This window comes from Tachysurus vachellii, chromosome 18 (genome assembly GCF_030014155.1).
Source record: "Tachysurus vachellii isolate PV-2020 chromosome 18, HZAU_Pvac_v1, whole genome shotgun sequence".
NCBI lineage: Eukaryota > Metazoa > Chordata > Actinopteri > Siluriformes > Bagridae > Tachysurus > Tachysurus vachellii.
This window is the reverse complement of record NC_083477.1, coordinates 8,170,734-8,194,941: the sequence shown is the minus strand read 5'-3', so window position 1 is coordinate 8,194,941 and position 24,208 is coordinate 8,170,734. Positions and strand designations below refer to the sequence as shown.

Here is a 24,208-nt window from a genome sequence, read left to right as displayed (position 1 = left end):
TATTTTTATGGTTGATTTATTCATTCATTTATTTTTTGTAAGGAAATGCTTGAGACAGTAAAGCTTTTCAACTAAATTAACGAACTAAACTAGCACATGCATGGATGATTCCTTAAATGCTTAAGAAACACGGTTTAAAAGTGTTTAGCATTTTTCTAGAAAGCGGTGTGTAACTACATGGATGTATAAATAAATGTTTATTGTTCCTGAAATAGAATGAGGGGGGAAATAACAAATAAATCAAACATTTTCAATAACCTTCGTTAGGATTTGTTTGTAAACTGATTAGATATTGTTCTTTTATCGACAGAAAATTAGGGATCGATATAATTTGAGAAATTTAAATTTGGTCTTAATGTATTTACCCCAGCAGGTAAGTATATACATTTATAAATAAATAGACATGATTTTTTTAAGAGTATGAATTATATAATCAGACTTTTTTGTAGAAAAAGGGTCGAATTTATTTAATTTGTACAAAATTTGTAGAATTTTACGTAATTTTTAAAAAAAAATCTATTTCATTACGTTTGCATTGGACAAATTGTTTGCATTGCACTGCGTTTTATTTAAAGCCAACACAAAATCTTAAACCATTTATACTATTTAAATGCATAATGTAAATGATTCAATTGTAACGCTCCAGTTTCTAAGGATGCAGAAGGTTTATTTATATATTCTTTTCATCATTAAATGCGTTTTATTTATATATTTCCCCAGATATAGCGCATAACCACCAGCTCAACAGGAATAAAAGCAGCAAATCCAAATAAAAATATGGATCTTACTAAGCATTCATGCAACAGTAGACAAGTAGACAGCCATGTTTTTGCTCATATATTTACTAAACAGGTCCTCAGAAATATTGTTCCTATGATGGAAACATCTCTGCATGCGAGTTAGAAAGGGTTGAAAAAACTAATAATGAAAACTTTTACATGGGATAAAAATATGCTCATGGACATTTAGACTACATGTTTGGGACCGACTTGAAATTTCAGTGGCTTTGAGGGATGAATAGTTTCGGTGGATAGCTAAAGACCTGCAGAATTTATCTAGACGACCAAGAGCACACGAAGTATTCATATATTTTCATCATGGTGTTGACAGAAGGTCTGCAGTTTTACTACTACTTTTTAATGTAGTGGTGGGAAATTTAAGGTAAATTTCTCTATTCAATAACCGCTGAAAGTTGTTATTGTAGTTACTGTAGCTGTAATCTAATGTTATTGTTGTTGTGTTAAAAAGTTTAAAATCTGTCACAAGGGTTCTTTTAAGACGCACATCTTATCTATTTATCTATCTATGCCTAGAATAAAAGACAAGGAACATCACTCATCAGTGAAAAGCAGAAAATTGATTGACTGACTGATTCATTCATTCATGCATTTATGCATGCATTTATTCATGCATTCATTTTTACTTCCATGCACGCGAGCTACAAATATTAAAAAAAAAAACCTTACAGAAGACACATCCGCGATGCGATACGCTTCAGTCCACATGGTGGCGACAATGATCCGAGTAGCTGGTTTTGCAAGCCGTAGTAAAAATTTTAAACAAGAAGAAAACCAAAAACTTAGAGGCGGGAATAATTCTGACCAATGAGAATCGCGCGGGTTAGATTCAAAACAAAATGGCGACAGAAAGAGGAGTTGCGTACGTATGTTTTTGGGAATACACTAAAAAAAAACTATGATAAAAGCAAACAGTACAAGTATACATTTAATATATACAATTTAAATCTAGTTATTTTATTCATAAAGTACAGTATCTACATTATTTTGAGTAGCTTGAAGGATTTTATAATGGCTGTGTAAGTAATGCTAACTTCTTGTTAGTTCTCTAGTGTTATTGTCTGGCAAATGTGCGTCTTATAGAGCTGTAAAACGTTAGACTCTACTGTACTAAAGAGGAGATGTGAACTCCATGTGGTCTTTTGCATCAATACAACATTTGTCAGACTGTATATATATATATATATATATATATATATATATAATATATAATATCACACCCTCCAGTGTCACCCACATGAGGATGAGGTTCCCTTTTGAGTCTGGTTCCTCTCAAGGGTTCTTCCTCTTCTATCTAAGGGAGTTTTTCCTCACCACAGTCACCTGAGTCACATCAGGCTTGTTCATTGGTGATAAATGAACAAGAGGTATACTACAAGTATACTACAAGACTCTTTCTGACTATTCTGTTCTGGCACCAAGGTGGTGGAATGAACTTCCCCTAGAGGTCCGGACAGCTGAGTCACTGGTTATTTTCAAGCGGCGGTTGAAGACCTACTTATTCAGGAAACACTTCAGTAGCACTTCTTTCCCTATCTTCTGAAAAAGAGAAAAAAACCAAACTTTTGAAACTTTTTCATTGTAACTTTTGAACAATGTTTTAAACTCATGGTATCTTAAGTATGTAACCTTGTGAACCAACATTAATGTATCCAAAGATAGAAACTTAAGCACTTATGTACGTCGCTCTGGATAAGGGCGTCTGCCAAATGCTGTAAACGTAATACAAACACATTTAAATATGTATAATAATAATAATCTTTAATTTTTGTATTATATTAATCTTTATATGAATCTTTATAATAACCTTTTGTTCTATGTTTGTGTTCTGTAAAGCTGCTTTGAGACAATGTCAATTGTAAAAAGTGCTATAGAAATACATTTGAATTGAATTGAATTAAAAGTGGTGTTACAAGTGCGTCAGGATTATATATATATTGTTCTTTTTCTTTCTTTTTTTTTATACTTGGTAATTGTTTTACCTGAATGCAGGTTACTTGAACGAACAGACTCTGTTCTGCAGAAAACATGCAATTCCACCGAGGTTCAGGACGCTGGCGAGGGAAAGGTTATGACAGCTTATTTAATGGTAAGTGTTGGTGTAGGTCACAGTTTTCAGTCCTTGTCCAGTGAACAGTGGACAGTGCCCTGGCTCTGTTCTTAAAATGTTACTGTTTTTTTGCACCAGACTCAGAAGGTCTCCTAAATCTTGAATTAATTGTTAGCTCAGGGAAAATACTAAAATATTCAGGATAATGTATCTGTGGTCTCTGTGAATATAAATAGTTAGAAAAATACTTAAAACCAATGATGTAATTGTTTGTTTATTTAATTCTTTACATTGTCTTGTAATCTGTATTTGTATGCTTTTTATTTGTGTACCTGTGTCTTGTTTCTATTGTATAGGACTGCAGGCGGAAACAGAAGATCATGTGCCAGCAGTATGGTGTGATGGATGATATGTTGAAGCTTCTTGCCTTTCTGGAGTCAGCAGAGCAGTTTCTGAATGAACCCTGTCCACCTAAACCTGGTGAGAGGGATTTTTTTGGGTTTAGGGGTCCTGGGGTGAGGGTTTTTTCCCCACTGTTTAGTTGAATAGTGTTACATGCACTAGTTGAACATTGGTGAATGATAATTGACTGTGTACTCGTGTATGCAGACACTGAGGCCAGCACTCCTTGGAAGGCTTTGAAGGCAGAGTGTCTTGAGCAAGTCCAGGAAGTGGATGGGTTAATAGGCACGCTGGTGGAGGCCATGGAAGAGCTACTTAAAAAACGGCAACGGCTGGAGGCTCTTCTGGTATCCCTGGAAAAAAAAGTACTTCTAGCATTTGTTCCCCAGTACTTTTTGTGTCTCTCTCTCTTTTGCTTTTTAACTGAAATGAACTTTAACTTTTGTTGAAGTAAATTTTCGAAGAGAAATAACATCAATAACAGATTTTTCTTTTGGCAAAACCTTTTTTTTTTTTTTTTGCACCCACTTAATATATATGATCTCTTTCAGAAAGAGGAACAGGAGAGAGTTGCACTACAGTCAAAGCAAAGAGCTGAGGTAAGTTTTTATTTAATAGTTAATCATAATGCAACACACAATGGCAACAAGGAAAAGGTGACTGGTTTTAAAAGGTGAAAGAAAATCCATGACTACTGTCATCCATGATTACTGGGTCAGGGGACAAAAAAATCTGCGGTGGGTCACTTTGACAACTTAAATAGCAATTCCCAATCAGAGCGGTGTCTCATGGTTGTCAGGTTAGAATGAAATCACACCCCAGTATCAATCGTTGGAAAAGGTCAGACTACCCTTTGACTGGCTGTAGCTGAAACCAATCAGGAGAGAGAAAGTGAGAGCATGTGACTGTAAATGTAGAGGAGTCAAGGAGGGAATGAGTCTAATATTATTCTTAACAATTTAAAATGCAACATTTTTAAGCTGTTGAATAATTGATATAGCTATCCTGACATAAAGTTAAATAACTTTGTGTGATGGACAAATAGTGACTAATGGAAGGTGTGAGTGATTCAAGGCCTCTGCTTGAAACCTGTGTGCACTGGGCAGTCTTAAATTCTATCAGAATGTGTGCATGCAACAAAACTCCTGAAACAAATAATAATTTTTGCAAGTATCAAATTTTCTACCAGAGTGTAACATTTCAAAATCCTCTGTGCAATAGTCTTAACATTTTTCCTTCTTGTGTAAATTTTATTTTGCTCTGCTATGATTTTATGCTTACTTTCACACATTTATTTTCTGACACACAGAAACAGATGCATCTGCAACTAGACGATTCCCTGCAGAAAGCCCAGGATGCTTTGCGTGTTTGTGACAGGCGGCTTTGTGAACTCAAAATCCAAGTAAACAAACAGATAGCAAACGTGGCTAGTAACACAATGACAGCGTTTAGAGACAGGTGAGGAGCATCTTAGAAAACCTTTGAATGTGAGAAAAAATACAGTATGTTGATTTGATTGCAGTCTCTAGAATAGCAAACTGCTTATCCACACAAATCAGACACATATGGTGAATTTAGACATGGTTTGGTTAACCGCAGTCATCAGACATGCTCACACTAGGCACAGAAAACAGTGCTTACTGACACAGACATTTAAATCCATTACCATTCCGGCATGAAATATTTTTGTATAAAAGATGGCAACAAATGCCAATGTATATGATTCCCAGTGTATGATTCTGTGTGTATATGATTCCCAGTGTATGATTCTGTGTGTACATGCATGCATCATGCAAGAAACAAATGTAAAATAGTAATACATAAAATCCCTAAAATGGTGAAGATGATTTTCAGAGATTGAAACTTAAGAATAATTTTATAATTGGAAAAAATGGATGAAGCGCAAACTAGACCAAATCTAGTTTTGCAGTCCAGTCATTCATAAGCTTCAGTTCAGTCATTATTACCTCATATCAGTATGATCAAGTATTTCATTCATTCATTCATTTTCTACCGCTTATCCGAACTACTTCGGGTCACGGGGAGCCTGTGCCTATCTCAGGCGAGATCGGGCATCAAGGCAGGATACACCCTGGACGGAGTGCCAACCCATCGCAGGGCGCACACACACACACACTCTCATTCGCTCACGCAATCACACACTACAGACAATTTTCCAGAGATGCCAATCAACCTACCATGCATGTCTTTGGATCGGAGGAGGAAACCGGAGGAAACCCCCGAGGCACGGAGAGAACATGCAAACTCCACACACACACAAGGTGGAGGCGGGAATTGAACCCCCAACCCTGGAGGTGTGAGGCGAACGTGCTAACCACTAAGCCACCGTGCCCCCTGATCAAGTATTTAAACATCATTATTTACTATTGACCTTTTAGCCCCTTACTCTAATTTAACAGAGTGTACCTAAAAATACAATAAGGGCTTACTAGCAACAGAAATTAGATTTTAAATTAGAAATAGCTGACAATCTGGCTGGATTCTTTCAGTACATAACCCACTTTGAGGATCCCGTATCAGCTTGACTGGAACTGTGTCCTCTTTCAGGTTGCAGGCTACCCTGAAAGTCACTCAGGCTAATATGCAGTACAGGTTGTTATCTGCGAACCCCTCTGAGCTGCATCTAGAGCTTCTGCCCCGCACCACCCAACAGTCCCTGCAGCCTCTGCATCTGTCTGTTACCATGACAACAGAAGATCACTTCCGCCTGCAGGTGAAATTATTTATTGTTTTTTTGTTTGTTTGTTGTTTTTTTGGGGGGATTTTTTTGGAGTTCGAGTTTTTTTTATTTGTGCTGGTTTTGTGACTCTGAGTACAAGAGAAAAGGTGTTGTTTGTGTTGTCCGATCCAGGTGTTTCAGGGCACTGCAGGCCTTATAGAGGAGTCAGTGGGAGGGACTGTAAGAGAGTTGAGTGCTGCACTGTTGGACGTGATGGAGTGCTACATTAGTCAAGGAAAGATGCTTGCTGAAATCCAGGCTCTGCATTCCAGGTACAGAGACCATAGTGTATATATATATAAGTTAATACTTACTTAATATAAATTAACTGCCTTACACAGTTTAGATAGTTATTATTTACTATGTGAGTTGTTTAACACACCAGAAATATATCTCAGGTTTGCAATCGACTGGTGTCCAGCAATGCGCCTGCTGACCTTTCTCAAGTCCGCCACCACAGTGTGCCAGCTGGAGCTGGACGAGGGCTACCCATTAAGTGGCCATGCCAAACTGCTTTCTGTTCGCAAAGATGGCAACCTTCTCGACCTCTCTGCTCTGCAGGTAAAAATGTTAGGAAAGATCTGCCCTGCAATATTGTGAAGGTATTCAGTGCAGGATGTCTCCTTAAAGACTAAAAATGTCTTAACTAACCTTAATAGAACTCTGTAGTAAATTGTGCTAGTTTTCCATAGGTCCATATATATTTGGACATCACCAAAGTTATTGTTATTTCATGCTGTCTATCAATGTATATACTATAGGAGTTTAAATTAAATAATGGCCGTGAGCAAGCTTTCAGGCTTAATTGATTTTTAAGTGATTTAAATTAATTTTAAGTCAAACTAAACAGAGTATCTCTGCTGCACCAAATTTGGATGAATAGTGCAGGAATCGCTGCACTTTTTATATGTTGTCACCCCCTTTTAAGGGACCAAATGTAATTGGACAATTAGCTTTTCCATGGCCAGGTGTGTGTTATTCCCACCAAACTTCACTGACAAATATGCAGATAAAGAGCTAGAGTTAATTTGAAGTATGATGTTTGCCTCTCAAGCCATTAATTGGCTGAAAAAATCAAAACAAACCAAATAGAGAGATAGCAAAAAAATTAGGTATGGCCAATCTATTTTGTGCATTCATTAAAAGGGACCCAAAGGGTCCAGAATGGCCTCAGATGTGAGTTTGCTCTGTTTTACTGTTTTTGTGGAAACCCAATTTTTTTAAGTGGTACAGATTCAGAGTTTCTACATCAAACATGTTTCATTTTGGAAAATATTCTGTGGGGTTTTGATTGAGTCACCCAAATCTGAAACCTTCTAAAAAGATGCATATAGTGAAAGAACTCTACAGTATGACACACATTTGTATGTAACTGCATTACAAAAAACTGCATGTAACTGTAACTACAAAATAACATTTGTATACATATACGTTACTACATTCACTGATTTGATTGCTCTGCTTTTCAGCCCCGTGTGATGAATCCTACTCTGACAGATTGGCTTGAGTTTCTTTCTTCATGTCCACATTTCTAAGCACTGCCTGCAGCATCATGCCAAGTCAGGTGGAATTTGCTCAGTACAAAAACTTTTACTATTGCTTCATCTCAACTGTATTCGTATGTCAATGTAGTCTGGTTTCAAGTGGAAATGTATACACACTTAATACATATGTTAATACATCTAATGTTATTAACTAGAAGTCAACCAGGACAGATTTTGAGCATTACCAAGTACATCAAATGTCTTTTCTATGTTTGTTTTGTTCTGTGTATTTTATTTTCCTTTCTTCATATAGAAAACTCTTGTAGGATTTACATACACTCTGTGTTTTTTTTCTTTTCTATAATAAATTGAATATCCCTCAGTAGTTTAAAAAACTTATTTTTAAAAGCTTATGATAGTAAATATTGTATATGGTGTAGAATTGATACAATGGTATATCTCATTATATATCTCTATATATATTAATATAACTGACTGGTTTAAGCTTACAAAATAAAACGGGTTAGATCAGGTAACGGGCTGTCCATGCAGATCTATCTCCATCAGAGTGCACGACCATGCAACTCAACCAGGGGTATGGATGTATCCAGTCTGTCCTGAAAGAAGAATCAGTGACACATATAGATAGATCGAGAGAGAATTATTAGGTATGTTTGTAATAACGTGATGGTCAAAAACAATGTACTTTATGTGCAAAATACAGGCAGGCATTCTGCCAAGACTAGCTATGACAGTATAACTAAAAGTGAGAGCCAGAACATGAGGGCTTCCTGGGACATAAAATAAACCTGAGCGAGTTGTGAGAGTGGTAAGGCAAAAGCATCCAAACATACCAGTTCAACAAATACTCTATGACCAAGAAACCTCCATGAAACAAATGTGTTTTTAGCCTGGATTTAAACTGAGACTGTCTGTGTCCCGAACACTAATTGGAAGGCTGCTCCATAACTGCTTGGCTTTGTAATAAAAAGCTGTGCCCTCTGCTGTAGCCTTTACTACATGATGTACTACAAAGAGCCTGCACTGTTTGAATGAAGAAGGTGTGAAGGATCTTAAAAAAGCCAACCAAAGGTTTGCTCAGGTACTGTGGCACATGACCATTCAGTGCTGTATAGTTCAGTAATGGTATTTTATAAACAATGCAAAATTTGACTGGGAGCCAAAGCAGAGTGGATAAGAGAGGAGTGATGTGTTCACATCTTCTGGTTCTAGTTAGGACTAATACTGAACTAACTGAATGCTCTTACTGGAACATCCAGATATTAAATCATTAAAATTATCCAACCTAGACGTAACAAAAGCATGAAGTGATATTATGAATATGGCTCTGGACATCTGCAAATAAGCATTAGTAGAAATTGTCTTAATTGCATGTGCATGAACACACTTCATCACTAGGAGGCAGCACACACCAATTTGTGTTTATAATTATCTTCTCATAGAGAATAAGGGCTTATGAAATGTTATTTGAACAGATGAAGGTTTCAAGATTCCTCCTACAGTGGATTTATTTGTGATTTTCTGAACCAAAAGCCCCAATGTTGTAGGTTTGTACATGGTGTCATCAAGGTTTCTATCAAGAGACAAACCAAAGAAAGCGTTCAGTTTCTAGATTTAAGCTTTATTTCAAGAGTGTGGAATTTCTGCTGGTCTATTTGTCAACCTCTTTTTCATTCATTTTATTCATCATTTTATCATTTTATTCCACAAAACATGGGAAAAGAATAAGTCGCATGTCTAGTTAACTTCACGTTCATTCAATCATTGTTATCTTGACAGCAAAATCTATTTCCTAGAAAGTGTTTCCTCATTCCTTCAGTCATACCTGCTGTTGAGCTAATGAACAGCTTTGTTACACTCACAAGGTCTTTGCTCATCAGTTATTGGCTAAAAGAGCTGTGAAGCAGACACCGGCACTGACCAATAGGAAGAGGCTGTGAAAGGTTGGTTATGAGGACATATTGACCCACTTCTGTTTTTCACATGTGAGGAAGGAAAGCCTCTTCACTTTGACATATTTGCTCTGTTTCTGTGTAGTTCCTGAAGAACTGATTTGATAATCCTTACATAAGGTTTTACATAAATAAAATCTAAATAAAACAAAGTCAAAGTGTGTGATTGGTCTCAGCTTTTAAGCTAAAAATAATTTGGCTTAATCTAAATAAAAATGCAGAAATATTCTTTGATTGTAAAGTGGAAATACTATTAGCCTTGTGGTCTTAATGGAAGTTTTACTCAAAGCAAATTCCATCAGTATGTCAGACTTATTTCAACACTTCATATACTCCGTTGTTATGTCTTTTTTATGGATAAGTGTAAAGCTTAGCTTGCCTTGGTCATTACTATTGGACAAGCCAAATGAATTCAAATGGCTTATCAGTGATAGAAAAATAAACACTAATTACACTCACCATCCACTTTATTAGGAACATCTGTAAACCTGAACATTTTATTCATTTATCAGATCAACTCTCTGGAGCAGTACAATGTCAAAATATTATGCATTCGGTTATTGTTTACATCAAACATCAGAATGAAGAGAAAGTTTAATCTCTGCATGTGCCATAGGTGGTGGTGTTCAGACTGGCTGGTGTGAGTATTTAAGAAACTGATGATCTCCTGGGAATTTCATATACAACTGTTTACACAGAACAATGCAACAAAACATTCAAATACTATATTGGTTTTTTACCAATATTGTATGGTAAATATTGTTGTATGTTGTAGTTGCCACTTAGAGATTTTTATCCTTTTATTACGGTATAGTTCAGGGTTGTTTCATTTAATTAGTGCATTTTATAAACAGAACCTGAAACCCTGAATAATCAGTGATTAGGACATAAAGACAGACTTATGAAGTGGCCATCTGATGAGCACATTAAGGTAGTGTTCATGTATTAATATAGGAAGCAACAGACACATCCAATTGTTCTTATCCTAAAAACATGAACTTGTAAAAAACTATGTAAGAATATTTTTTGTTATTTTATAGAAAATGGCTATTTTTCTCATCACATTTTGTTTGTAACCAGGGTACTTGTATACTGAAAGTTAAATGTTTTTTTTAATTTCAAATTATGTTTTTTTTTTCTCCCTCTGACTTTATGTGAAGGAAAAGGCACAAATGTGCCTGATAAATGCAAAAGTTTAAGTGGACTCATAGCCATTTTTTTATCATTTTGAAGTATAAGAAAATAGAAAATAACACATACTACAGGAACAAAAACTGTTATGTAGTGTAATCAAAGAAGACAAAACATACACAAACATAAAATGTTTCAGAGTAAGTCTTTATGCTGTAAATGAGATCTGACTACACTTATACATTTATATCATATATAACTTTGTATTGAGCAGTTACACTTTACAAAAAATATATTTATGTATACAATATATACATTTTGGAACATTTCAAATAAGTATAGATTCACATTTACATATTTTTACAAAGTTACATGGACTTAAGCAGAGGTGGGATGAGGTCCCTTGCATGACTTATTTTTCTCTTGATCTGGTCCATTTTTTAATTGGTGGATGTGTTGTGTCTCTCGTAGCCTCTTTGTGGTACTCAATTCACACTGCACTTAGAAAGTTTTGTTCTGTTCTATCTGCCTCTATCCTTTGTCCCAGCTCTCTGGCTATGATTGATTCCAGCACTTGGTAATGCCAGATTGTTTGAGGTTTTGGCTCCATTTATCCCTTGCATGCTCAATGTTAGAGTTTGGCTCTCTCTGTTATCAGATAAAAGGTAAGTATAAAAACAGTTCTCAGACATCAGGCTGGTATAAGGAAGAAAAGTACCGTGATGCATCTAAAAAAACAGTATTTGAAAAACAGTATTTAAAAAACAGCAAAGAGCCTGTCTGTAAGTAGAGACTGTACAATATAATCACCTAACCCCCGGTTATGTATAGAGATAAAAGCAAGAATGAAATCAAATACAGATTGTATGTTAATTCCTTCATCTTCAGTAACTGCTTTATCCGGGTCAGGGTTGCAGTGGATCTGGAGCCCATCCTCAGAATGTTAAACATGAGGCAGGAACACACCTTGGATGGGATGGGCACCATTTACATCAGCATGTTTTTGGGAGGTAGGAGGAAACCCACAGACATTAGGAGAACATGCAAAACTCCACACAGACAGTAAACTGAGTTCTGAATCAAACCAGGGACATTGGTGCTGTGATGTGACATAAAAAAATATGGCCTTGACACCATTCTGATGCATTTACTGCTTGTGCGTCCCTATGAGCCTGTTGTCATTGTTCAAGTCTTTGAGCACCATCAGAGCAGGGCATATGCTGGTGGAGCAGCAATGGTAAATTTGAAGCCTTCAATTAAACCCTCCAGTAGAGACCACTCCCATAGACTCAGCTGGTTTGTGGTATTAGCTACCAAAGGATTCTCATGCATCGATGCGAAAAGAGAGAAGCTTTTCGGAGTGCATGCTGTTAAGTGTGCGCAGATCTGGCAGTTTGAGCAGTAGCTTAGTGAAACGAGAGACGTCACCAGGGGCGTTCTTGCTGACCAATGTGCGAAGGGCTTTAATCAGGCTGTCCTGGAGCATCTCCACTGACTTCACATTTTTTATACCAGAGCGATCTGAACAATGGGAAAGAATAAATAAGAATAATTATAAATAATAGTAAAAACAATAATACTATAATACTATAAAAACAATAATACTATAAAACTGCTGATATAAAAGCACTTTTTACATGATGATTTTTCATTGACAAAATGTTGACAGATATACATTTCTGGCATTTAACAGACACCCTTATCCAGAGTGACTTACATTTTATTTCATTTTATACAACTGAGCAATCAGAGGTTAAGGGCCTTTCTCTGGGGTGCAGCAGTGGCAGCATGGTGGACCTGGGATTCGAACTCTTGACCTTCCGATCAGTAGTCCAACACCTTAACCACTGAGCTACCACATCCAATAAATTGGATGGTGAGTGTAATTACAGTGTTTATTTTTCTATCACTGCTAAGCCATTTGACTTTTTTGGCTTGTCCAAAAGAAATGTCCAAGGCAAGCTAAGCTTTACAGTTATCCATAAAAACAGATATAACAACAGAGTATATAAGTATATAACATAAAAACCATTAAGATGCTAACCTGTAGAAACCAGCACCACAGCAGTAAAAAGACCTAGTTCCTCTGCAGAGAGCTCTAGTTCACTGAGTTTCTCACTGAAGTCGAACATGGTTCCCAACAGGGCTCCCATTCCCATGTTCTTCAAAGCTTCTAGGCTGTAGGTGGTGCCAGAAATAAATGTGACAGTCTTCTCCTTGACATTGAACAAGGATGCAAAACGTACCATCAGCACCTAAGAAAAGAATCAAGAAGGAAAATAGACAGGATATGTCAATTCTAAGGATGGAGAATTGTAGATCATGTGTATATGCATATCAATCAATGATGTCTTGAATTTCATCAAACAAATTTGCAAGGAACAAATTTATATGTTTCTAATGCTTTTAATGACTTCCATTATAAATTAAACTGAGCTCTAGGTCAAACAAGGTCTGTGATAAACAAGAACTGTAACATCAGGGCTATATATCAGGGCTAATTCTAAACAGTCTCTCCTACATAAAGATCTGGGTTTCATAGCATGGACCTTATATAATCATGTTTACATGGCCTATGGTTCATGGATAGTGAGTTATGCACCCTGCTTCTCTCACGCGATTGCAAGTTTATTTACAGTGAACTGGAGCAATAACTGTTTAAGGGTTGCCTTTATTATGAAGTAATTACATGATGGCTTTACATCATAAGTGTGATGTTGATAGCAAAACTATCCAACCACACTGATCAGCAAAGATAAATTCTGACTAAAACTTGGATTGTGTGGCTTTGGAACATAAAACAAAAAGAGACTGGAAAACTGGCTGGAAGCATCAAACATTGTCAGTGAAATAGTCTGTATCCAATTCTATATGATTTGGAGTCAGATGGAAAACTATTTTTAAGGCAATACATCTAGGTTAGAAGCTACTGGATGCCTTCAGCTTTCCAACCTAGTGACTCTAATAACCCCACTAGAACACGAGGCTAAAGTGTTCCTTAGATTCACCAAGTATGACAGAAGGGACACATGCATTTAGAACAATCCTAAAACTAGAGAAAACACTGCTGCCTTGGGAAAACCAGGCAAACCATTCAGACATCTACAAACTGAGTTCTACACAGCACACAACATGTACAATTACAGTTAGGAAAAAACTAGTCTCAGTCTCAAACATTATGCCTTCAGGAAAAAGAACACCTGATATATTTGTACACTTTTATGGCCATGACCTTCATGTTGAGAACAGAGTAAACAAGATAATTCTGTGTTTAATGTTTAATGATAAGCAATAAAAAAGGCATGTGGTAAGAAATATGCAATGTCAATCTAATGGCCTCTTTCGTTAAAAACAGGCAGATCATAGCTGCATTTTGATGAAACAGTAGATTGTCTATTGTATATTTAACATTAAGTATATTTTGTTTAATTATTTAAATCAGCACACAGTCAAGAACCCACCTCAAAAGTTCCTGCTTTCAGCAAGGTGATCTGGTCATTTTGGGACAGAGAGCTGAAACCTGGGATATGCTTGGCAAATTCCACCACCTCACGTACAGCTGGTGTGAAGCTCAGGGAGAAATCTTCCCAAATCTCCTGTGGTGTCTTGTTACTATCTGTCTGAGGGTGCATATTCATTGGACAAGCCTGGAAATGGTAAAGAGAAAAGCATTTGGAAAATTTGTTAAAAAGAGGTTAATTTTTTGTACCAGTGAGAAAGTTGGTCCTGTTTACATTTGGTTAGGATCCCATGAGTTAGAATCATTAAACAGTTTGGTAATCATCTATTCTAAGTTCTACTAGTCTTTGATGTGTTTCAGAAGTCTGCTTTTAATCAGAACAAATTACTGCAGACTCACCAGCAATATATCCTTGCGGTTCTTCCATCTTACATCTTGCTGCGCCCCATACCAATTAATATTGGGGATGTGCTGCGTATTGTTTTGTTGTGGCAGCCTCTGATGCTGCTGGTTGGATAAAGGTGAGGATTGAAGGTCTTGTTTATTATCTGTTTGGAAACCATTGCACTGTAGGCCTGAATTAGATCGATGTACTGAATTGTGGCTATTCATATTATAGCCAGATGCAAAGCAATTACTGCTGTGGCCATCCAGATCATCCCCATTTTGGGGCTGCAGTGCTGCGCTTAACTTATCATGAGCATAGACAAAGGTCTCACGATGAGCTTTGGTAATTGCAGTGATGGTGCTGTCCAGGCCAGGACTAGGGCACAGTGGTGGAGAGGTGGCAATCTGAGTATAGCTCTGAGCATTTTGAGGAGAAGGCGATCCTGGGGCTGGGGGAGAGGGGGAAGGAGCTACAGGCACAGCAGAAGGCTGTGGCTGAGAAGCCACTGTCAGACCTGGGCAGGGAGATGAAGATGATGAGGATGATGAAGAGAATGAAGTGCTGGTTTTAAGAGAAGCCAGTTGGAATTCATTCTGCAGCTGGTTGTTCACCATGTTGTTCATAGCGCTCTGCATCTCAGCTAGCATGCGCTGTTTTTCACGTTTCGGGATGCGACCAAAACGGACAGCTATAATTGAAAAGAAAACAGAAAGTTTATATAGGCTTGTATTTATTTATTTATTTATTTTAACTATTTTGTTTTTATTCTTTTTTTATTTTCAGTGAAACTCACCATCACGAGACATGCCAACAGACAAACACTTCTTGAAACGGCACTGCTGACACCGATTTCGGTTAATCCTCATAATAGTACATGTTTCATTCTTCAGGCACTTTTTGTACTGGATATTCTGCTGGATGCTCCGACGGAAGAACCCCTGCCAAATGTGAAATGAATAATGTTTCTGTTTTTGAAATTTAAATCTGAATGTAGTCTTCCAAGTGGAAAGTCACAATAACAACATTCTCACCTTGCAGCCTTCACAGGCATGGACACCATAATGAAAGCCTGATGCCACATCTCCACAGACTTTGCAGAGTAGCACCATTCCATTTAGCTCTTAAAAGAAATGATAGGTTGATTAAAATCAGAATGATATCAGTCTCAATTATGAATGAATCACCAAGGGCGCTGTTAAACAGGAGGCTATGTTACTCACTTGTAAGAGTAGCAACTGATTTGTTTGGTGAGTTGTATGTGATGCTGCTTTCATCACGCCCCCTTGGGGAACCTCCTGAGCTTGATGAGCTCCCATCGTCACCAAATGCTGAACTGCTGGAGCTACTGCTGCTGGTGTACATACGTGAAGAATCATGGGAACCATTAGGTGAAGGTGGGAAAGATGAACCCAAGCATGGCTGTGTCAGTGACTGCAGACTGCTGTTGGAATTCTCGCTGTACATGGATACTGGGCTGATGTGGTTAGGAGAGCCTCCACATGAACCGATGTAAGAGATTACCCCTCCTAGTCAAATGGAAAATTGAAAATACATTTCAGAGCTATGCTAACAAAGAAGGCTAAGAACATAAAATAATTATGTGCAGTAATATGTTGTACAAGGGTTATTTATGTGACTGCAACTTGACTACGCTGCTGATTTATTTCAAGCTGTTATTCAGATGCAGATCTGTCTGTAATTACATTTCTGCATTATGATGACAGCAGAAGTTAGTATACTCTTAACATGGTGCAAGCAAGTAAATCCCATTGAACATATTAACAAATACATTTCCTCTAGCATCATTTTGTGTGCAGAATGTGTGTGATTGACTTGTTCTTCCTCCAACTCTCCACTCCTCTTCTTCATCAGTCTTAATTATTCCTTTGGGTTTTATATAATGTTTCTTTTTCTATGCAATGAAAACTTACAAAGAATGTTTAACCCTGTTTAACCTGGGTATGACACGGATACAGTATTCTCTCGAGACGCCAAATAACTAAAAATTACATAACCGTTGTGCACCAGAACAAAAGGTCAAAGGGTCACGGTGTCAGGTGGAAAACATCAGCAACACGTGCAGTCACATGTGCCAGACCAAATCCTCCTATCTGTTTACTCTCTTAACTTTTACAGTATCATTATTAATGGCGTCGAACACGAGAAATAACTAAATAAAAACATCGTGAAATTACAAAACCTTGACGGAGTTCCACTTCAGGTAAATCTCATACCTGCAACGCGCATGCGTGTAATGTGCCGAGCGCATCATCCGAGCACGCTGGCGCGCCACGTGCGCCTCTCCAACACACGGCTCCACAACGAGACTGAATCTCAATGTGGATCCGCCTTCCATATGATACCCTGAGTGCTGTCATTCTAGCTCTATTCATTAAATTACTAATCACTACCTTCTCAGAATCTCAGATGCATTAAATATTATTTGGCTTAATAAGTGGATGTGTTATAAAAAAAAAATACGCAACATGAAATATACTTTTTTAGGAATAACAAAAGGAATAAATTCTGTTTTATAAAATTCTGTGTGTACGTTACAAAAAAAAAACATCCAAATCTATATAAATAGTGGCATGTTGAGATTTTCAAAATGTTATAACGTAATGTGTAATATGAATACAAGTCAAATAAAGGTGGGGAGAAAAAAAAATGGGATCGTTACCACGTCCTACTTTTAAAACTAACGTGGGTTTTGAGGTGCAAATCCGCATCGCTGTGTTAATTAAGTCTGGAAATGCCCAATTACAGCGCGCGCGTGGCTCACGTGGCCACTTCACAGTAGGCTCGTCGGAAACATTATGTAATGAGCGAGAGCGCGCCAATGGTTGAAGCAGGAAGGCTGGACTGAAAACAAAGCGCACATGGCGCTCCATGTGAACACGCCCTGACACGCGATGCTGCCTGCATCGCAACGACGTCTGTACACCTGACTTCTCTGTCCTGACCTATTTCCCCATACTGTCTTACCGCGTGATAAGAACATTACCTTACCGCTGTTGACGTGTTTTTGTTTTTTTTTTTTACTGCTAATATGCATTAATCCACAAAATGAATAATCTCTAGACAGTTTCCCACTTATAATTCCGTACTGAATCGATTAGGGTTCAGGAGTCGGAGATTTAAGCTCTTTATGTATTAAAAAACATTAAGAGAAGACTTTCATCTCATCTCACTGTCTAGTATATTAATAATGTATCATCAACAAATCCGGATGTCCGGTTGTGATCAATGGCTCAACTCTGGTCAGAAAATAATTATTTCCATTATAACGTCTAGTAAACATGAATAGAAACGCGTCTAAACACACATTCATTAACAGTACGATAAAGCTTTGGGCTTGCAATATTTCTTACCGGTGTTGTTGTTGTTGTTCGAGTCCATTGTAGTCAATGTGTGCTTCAGTCATACAGGTGTGGAAACGAACAGTGAAATCTAAAACTGTATTCTTCAGGAAAACGGGAAAAACGCGCACTGTCGGTTGTTTTAGCTGAAAGAAATGTCCATTTAGATTCTGTTTTAGATGTTGAGACCGGTTTCTTGTCAGCTTGAGAGGCTGAAGTGCGCCTGTGCTGTCACTCTCGCGGTGTGTCGCTATGAAGCGCTCCGAGAGGACGCCCGGTTTTGCTGATGCTGGTGCACCTACGCCGCACGAGGCGCGAAATGTGTCCATGTGACCAGATGAAGAGCCTCGTGGCCCAGTGACACACTTTCAAAGCACTTAACAAAAGTCCTTGAGTCTTTAGCTGAGGGATCTCTACTTTTTGGATATATCCAAATACCTAAGCAGAATGCACTGACTCACTGACCATTTAATGTATGCATACTGTATATGCATACTGTATATTCTATATTTAATGATATACATACTGTGGATTTTACCACTTGGAAACCATGAAAACGGCTTTGAACAGCAGTTGATTCCTAAGCAAAATGTATACAGTTTATGTACCCCATACATCAATATATTTTGAAGACTACAGTATCACCTATGTCCAGATACTTGGACCATATTTAATTCAATTCAATTCAATTTATTTGTATAGTGCTTTTTAACAATTTCCCATTGTCTCAAAGCAGCTTTACAGAAGTATGGAAACAGAAGAAAGAAAAAAAGAAATAAATATAATAATAATAATAATAATAATAATAATAATAATAATAATAATAATAAGAAGAAGAAGAAGAAGAAGAAGAAGAAGAAGAAGAAATAAGAATAAAAATAAATAAGTGAATATATACAATTAAAGTTTAAAATGAATTAAAAATAAAATTAACTTAAAATTTTAAATACTATATATCTATCCCTATCCTTAATTAGCAAGCCAGAGGTGATGACGGCAAGGAAAAACTCCCTGAGGTGATAAGAGGAAGAAACCTTGAGAGGAACTAGGCTCAGAAGGGAACCCATCCTCATTTGGGTGATACTGGAAAGTAAATAATGTCCTTTCTACAACGGGTTATAATAGTGCAACCGAGAGCTCCTGAGGAACTAATGGGTCATCGTAAACTCTGAGTTCAGCACAGACCTAATTGCTGAGAAAGACCAGACCAAACAGCTGACTGACACCATATTGGTTCAAAAGAGGGCATGACAGTCTCCGGATGGCTTCATTCACAACAATCCCATGAGACACTGGCTGACCATGCAGATCAATCCCTGGCAGGGTGACAACCGGGCGACGAGACTCTAGCCAGCAGTAGAACATCAGGATTGACGAAGTCGCTCCTTAAGAAGAAATGATCGGGCTAGCAATTCGGAACACTGGGAGCTCCAAAGTGGCATATATATCTCAACAGAGAGAGAGAAAAATCGTTAGGTATGACTGTGTTCAGGTTATGGACATTATAAATTATGTGCGATTTAGTACAGCAGTGGCACAATTATGGCAGTGAGTGTGGCACTGCTACACAGTAAAATTGGCACGTAAACGTATTATAGAAGTACATTAACTCTTCTCTAACCTATTATGTATTGCAGTTTTGCTTGCCATTTTGAAGATATCTGGTTTCTCTATGCCATAAAAGTGTAGAGTTAAAGACTGGAGCTATTTTTTTTTTTGCTTGCCCTGTTTGTGTTAATAGTCCTTTACTCTTTATTACTGGACAGTTTATGTCAACAGTAATGTGGATGGCTGGACTGAATGCACTACTATACTACAATAAACAGTATCTCAGTATCACCCCTGTGCTAAGAATGGCCTCTTTTGATTGAATGTTGGACTAGAGGGAAGTTGACAAATTAAGCAATAGATGGCATAATGATTTGTAGCACTGTAAAGTATTTTTCTGACATGTCCAGTATTTTAGACATTGAGTAGTAAGATTCTGTGATGCACGAAGTAGTAAGAAGCTATGATACTGCCAGGGTATTGCAGAATATTTAAGTTGTTATTCATGCAAAATTATAATATCTCTGTTTTTACTTAGCCTTCTAAGGGATCAACATAATTTCCTTATATAGCCTTGTTTCCAGTAAGGCTAAATCTGTGCAAATTTTTCAGGTCGTATAATTCAGGCTAGTGGCAATAGAAGCTAGAGGCTCTTTCATTCAGGTTTCATTCTGGCTTTTCCTAAAATAAAATCTTGTGAATACAGAAGTAGATTGAAACATAGACTATAAAAATCTACAAAAGTATTGTCCACAAGTATTGTTCAATTCAAGCTTTTTACTTTTAGTCTATGTAATTTTATTCAATTTAAATATACTTTTGCAGTTATGAATGCTGTCTGTAAAGTTTGGGTTGTAAATATACTCTCATTGTTGCTTGAGAGTTACAACCAGTACAGGGTACAATCAGTTACATTCAGCTTATCTTAATATGATGTAGGCTTTCTTCCTAAAATAACGTCCTAAATATGCCCCATATGCCCTAAATAGCAGTGTCTGCTAAGACTGCCTCACTGTGTTCACTGCTGTTGTCCTCTTTTTGGCATTAGCACATGTCCAGGAACTGTCCTTGTTCAAAAAAAGCTAGCCTTGCAGCAAAATGTCAATTGCCTGAGACCACAAACAAAACAGAAAAAATAAGCACTAAATTGTCAGAAATGTAAGCTTTCAGAATTGTCTACTTAATACCAGAAAATAACATTCATTGTTATTTGTTATTTGTGTTTAAAAACACATCAATGTTTTTGACATTTGCATCATTCTATGCAAACTCTAGAGACTATTGTATCAGCAAATCCCAAGAGATCAGCAGTGTTGATCAGCACATGTGACTTATAAGTTCTTCTTACAAGTTTGTCCTTTTCTTCTGTGGATGATTTTATCTAGATATGGTAGATTTGTAAAAAAAAAAAAAAAAAAAGGCTTTGTAATAATTTATGGTAAAAGCACAAATAAAACTGAACTGAATTTAAACAGATCATCAACCACATGAATTTCATTATCAAGAAGTATTTTATGTGCTTGTTATTGACATTTGCAGAAAACCTTAACACAGGTTGGCTGACAGGGTACACAATCAGTTTAATCATTCCTGGGAATGTTCTGCATTTTCTGAACACAAATGTTTGTTGAACCATGTCATTAGCTTGGTTAATATTAACTCATCAGCAGTTAATATTAAATCCACTGCAGTCACACTACAGGTGTTTATGTTTTTTCCCTAGAAAGAGATTCTTCAAAAGCACAGGCATCCTTATTTATGTGAGCATATTCAAGATTCATGTTTGTATTTCACATATACCGTTAGATACAACATATAACTTGCACTGAAATGTGTATTTGAAAAAGTCTAATTTAAATCATTCTGAGATAACACACAAGCTGTTTTCTGTGTGTGTGTATGTGTGTGTGTGTACATTAAGGGGTACATTAAGAGTAAGTGCTATATGTCTCCTCACATTTTCAGACACATTATATGATTACACCCAGCAAGACGTGCATCAGTCTTTAGGGGAAATAGACACAAAATACAGGACTTAGCCTGCTTTTCTGGGAAATTCCTACTGTAATGCAGCATAGCATCTGAATCGCTTTAATACATAGACTACACTTGTAACATTTCCCACTTCGTACAGAAAGAAACAGAAATGAACAATGATAATCTTCATCATCATGTGTGGTGTACTCTGTATCTATACACACATATTTCTCCTACTATCCGTGTGAGGACCTTCCACTAACATGTTTATTAACGCAGCTAATTAATGCCATATCCACAACCCTCTTTTTTAATTACAGGTAACTTTGTAGCACCATGATCCTTGTCTCGTTTCACTCTGTACTGCAACAGCTATATATAGTTGATATGACAATAAAAGCTTCTTGACTCGACTTGTTTATATCTTCAGCCAAGATATAAATACATGCTCCCACACACCAGGTCTGTGATGTTTCATCGGAAATTATGCAAACTCAGCTATGACCTATTCCATTAGATGACACACCGCACGTGCCAGTCCTCGTGAGGAGGCAAGGAAACTCCACGAGCCTGGAGTGATCATTAATGAGTCTAATGTTCTCTACACTCCACTTCACAGTACATTGTGCTCCTGTGTTCTAAAGTGTAGGGATAAGTGGGATAGATACGTGGGATAAATGGAACTATGCAACGTTTTAACGTCACCTTCTCCATTATGAATCTCAAAAACAGCAGAATTGGTATTTTACAATACACAAATACAGACAGCAATTTGTCTCTGTAATCAGCCATATAACATCACAACCTACTATGCAACGAGGCTCCATTTAAACACCGTCTAATCTCGGGTTTTGCACCCTACACCAGGTTGTCATTAGGCTCTTTCTAAGGTAACTTAAACGCATTTCTTTTGAGTGCTTGCGTTTCCATTTCATTTCCCCAAATACATAAACAAATGGTTAAACAAACACGTTGTACAGTATCACTTTCTCGAACAATGCGACAAAATGTCTTCAACGAAGACAAAAGAAACCACCGTCAATATAACTGCTATGCTACTATGCAAATGCATGCAGCGATAGGAGATAAAACATCAACTGTCGCCCGTTTTTTGTTCGTCCTCTTTGCTTTTGTCGCAGCTCCTCGTGCGCCATGTGAGCTATGAAAACAGCTGTGCGCGTGTCCGAGCCTGAAAAGTAGCGTCACGCTGTTCTGCGTCTGCGCGCGCACTCACTAGGCTCTGCCACGTGACTGAACTAATGCACGCTCACTGAGGATGGCGGTGATGTTTTGGCCAAAAGCACAAGCCAGTGCTTGCAGTTATGCATGTAAACACAGTTATGCATGTAAAAAATATCCTTTTAAACTCCATGTAAGTGACCGCCTACCACAACTCAACTGATATTATGGGACTTTTTTGGGCAAAAAATAATAACTCTCAAATAAAGCATAAGGAAAAAATCATGAGTGAAATCACTCCTCCATCCACTAAAGCTCGAATAATAATTTTAGTATAGTATATAAGGTATAGCAGATACTCTAAGGAGACAACTAAACAACACATTTCCTCATAGCAACATTAATAGCAGTATTTTAATAACCAATTTGGTAAAGAGGGTGTTTATACCAGTTGGACTGGCTCTGTCTGTATTTTTGCAGTTGATGTTGATCAGCTCGACCTGAATGCTTCCTTCATCATGGAAGGTAAATAGGAGAAAGAGGAACAGCAGAAGGAGTGGTGCATCACGACCATGCACCAGTGTGTTAGTCTGGTGCATCACCCAGGACCACTGGAGAGATTTGATCTCATAGCTGTCTGGGGATCAAAAGAGGCAGCTGGAATCTGTAGTTGTGGATAGAGAAATCCAAGTGCACTTATTTACCTTCTGCCACCACAACAACAGGAAAAGCAGAAGGAATGAGTAAATGAATTGAATGAATGAAATGACTGAATGAAATGCCAGAGTTGCTTATGTAGGTCTGTTGTGAATATTTGTAAGCCCTCTTCTGATTTGCCTTAGGATTTTAAAAATACAACAGCAACAACAACAACAATAATAATAATAATAATAATAATAATAATAATAATAATAATAATAATAATAATAAAACAAGTGTTAAGGTAAATTCTGCCATTTCATATTATAATAAAAACATTTCAATGCCTTAGCTGACTTGCTGTCCTAGTGTGTGTAGCTATACTAAATTGTAAACTAAAATCTCTGCCAATTCAATTCAAAAGTTTGCCAATAGTTCCCTCTAGTGGACATTTTAGTGAATGACACAACGTGTACCTTAACCACCTATTTGTTTCTTTAGTCAAAGGTAAAATGCAATAATAATAATAATAATAATAGTAATAATAATTCATTCATTCATCTTCTACCGCTTATCCGAACTACCTCGGGTCACGGGGAGCCTGTGCCTATCTCAGGCGTCATTGGGCATCAAGGCAGGATACACCCTGGACGGAGTGCCAACCCATCGCAGGGCATAGTAATAATAATAATAATAATAATAATTTATAAAATTATAAATAATAATCATAAATAAAAGCTTAATTGCGTGAGTGAATGAGAGTGTGTGTGTGCCCTGCGATGGGTTGGCACTCCGTCCAGGGTGTATCCTGCCTTGATGCCCGATGACGCCTGAGATGACGCTCCCCGTGACCCGAGGTATTTCGGATAAGCGGTAGAAGATGAATGAATGAATGAATAAAAGGTTGTTTCTTCAGAGGAACATTCATCAATATGCAGCTACATAGATCCAATAAATAAGCAAAATATTTCTGCACAGATTAAAATAATGCGCTTAATAATTGAAATTGCATTGACAATTTGTTTTTAGGATTTCAATCTTCATTTCAAATTGTATTTCCTGTTAGCTGCTAGGTGGCGCT

The 24,208-nt window shown here is 37.3% G+C and overlaps 2 protein-coding genes across 3 annotated transcripts; one reads left to right on the top strand and one right to left on the bottom strand.

Moving 5' to 3' along the window:
* The first annotated feature begins 1,593 nt into the window (after positions 1–1,593).
* Positions 1,594–7,855, top strand: si:dkey-225f5.4 (uncharacterized). 2 transcript variants are annotated; one of them, XM_060893250.1, is made up of 10 exons: positions 1,594–1,659; positions 2,790–2,886; positions 3,204–3,327; positions 3,457–3,614; positions 3,801–3,848; positions 4,559–4,707; positions 5,818–5,983; positions 6,122–6,261; positions 6,388–6,550; positions 7,459–7,855. In XM_060893250.1, exons 1-10 carry the CDS (start codon positions 1,637–1,639, stop codon positions 7,522–7,524), a joined length of 1,134 nt encoding a protein of 377 aa, XP_060749233.1. In that variant the 5' UTR covers positions 1,594–1,636; the 3' UTR covers positions 7,525–7,855. The 2 variants fall into 2 exon arrangements, with proteins under 2 accessions (XP_060749233.1, XP_060749234.1); XM_060893251.1 differs by lacking the exon at positions 1,594–1,659 and adding an exon at positions 1,679–1,816.
* A 2,908-nt stretch (positions 7,856–10,763) lies between these two features.
* Positions 10,764–18,151, bottom strand: nr1d1 (nuclear receptor subfamily 1, group d, member 1). The gene is made up of 8 exons (XM_060892470.1): positions 17,797–18,151; positions 15,646–15,951; positions 15,457–15,545; positions 15,219–15,363; positions 14,437–15,113; positions 14,039–14,224; positions 12,622–12,832; positions 10,764–12,098 (listed from the first exon to the last, which is right to left on the bottom strand). The coding sequence occupies exons 1-8, from the start codon at positions 17,822–17,824 to the stop codon at positions 11,902–11,904; spliced, it is 1,839 nt and encodes a 612-aa protein (XP_060748453.1). The 5' UTR covers positions 17,825–18,151; the 3' UTR covers positions 10,764–11,901.
* Positions 18,152–24,208: the final 6,057 nt, after the last annotated feature.

Bases quoted from the DNA above. Each gene is read 5' to 3' on its own strand.
- si:dkey-225f5.4 (XM_060893250.1), top strand. From the start codon at position 1,637: ATGGCGACAGAAAGAGGAGTTGC. The intron at 1,660-2,789 runs GTACGTATGTTT...ACCTGAATGCAG, and splicing joins GCGACAGAAAGAGGAGTTGC to GTTACTTGAACGAACAGACT. The intron at 5,984-6,121 runs GTGAAATTATTT...TGTCCGATCCAG, and splicing joins AAGATCACTTCCGCCTGCAG to GTGTTTCAGGGCACTGCAGG.
- nr1d1 (XM_060892470.1), bottom strand. From the start codon at position 17,824: ATGGACTCGAACAACAACAACAACACCG. The intron at 15,546-15,645 runs GTGAGTAACATA...ATTTCTTTTAAG, and splicing joins ATCAGTTGCTACTCTTACAA to AGCTAAATGGAATGGTGCTA. The intron at 15,114-15,218 runs GTGAGTTTCACT...TTTCAATTATAG, and splicing joins TGTTGGCATGTCTCGTGATG to CTGTCCGTTTTGGTCGCATC.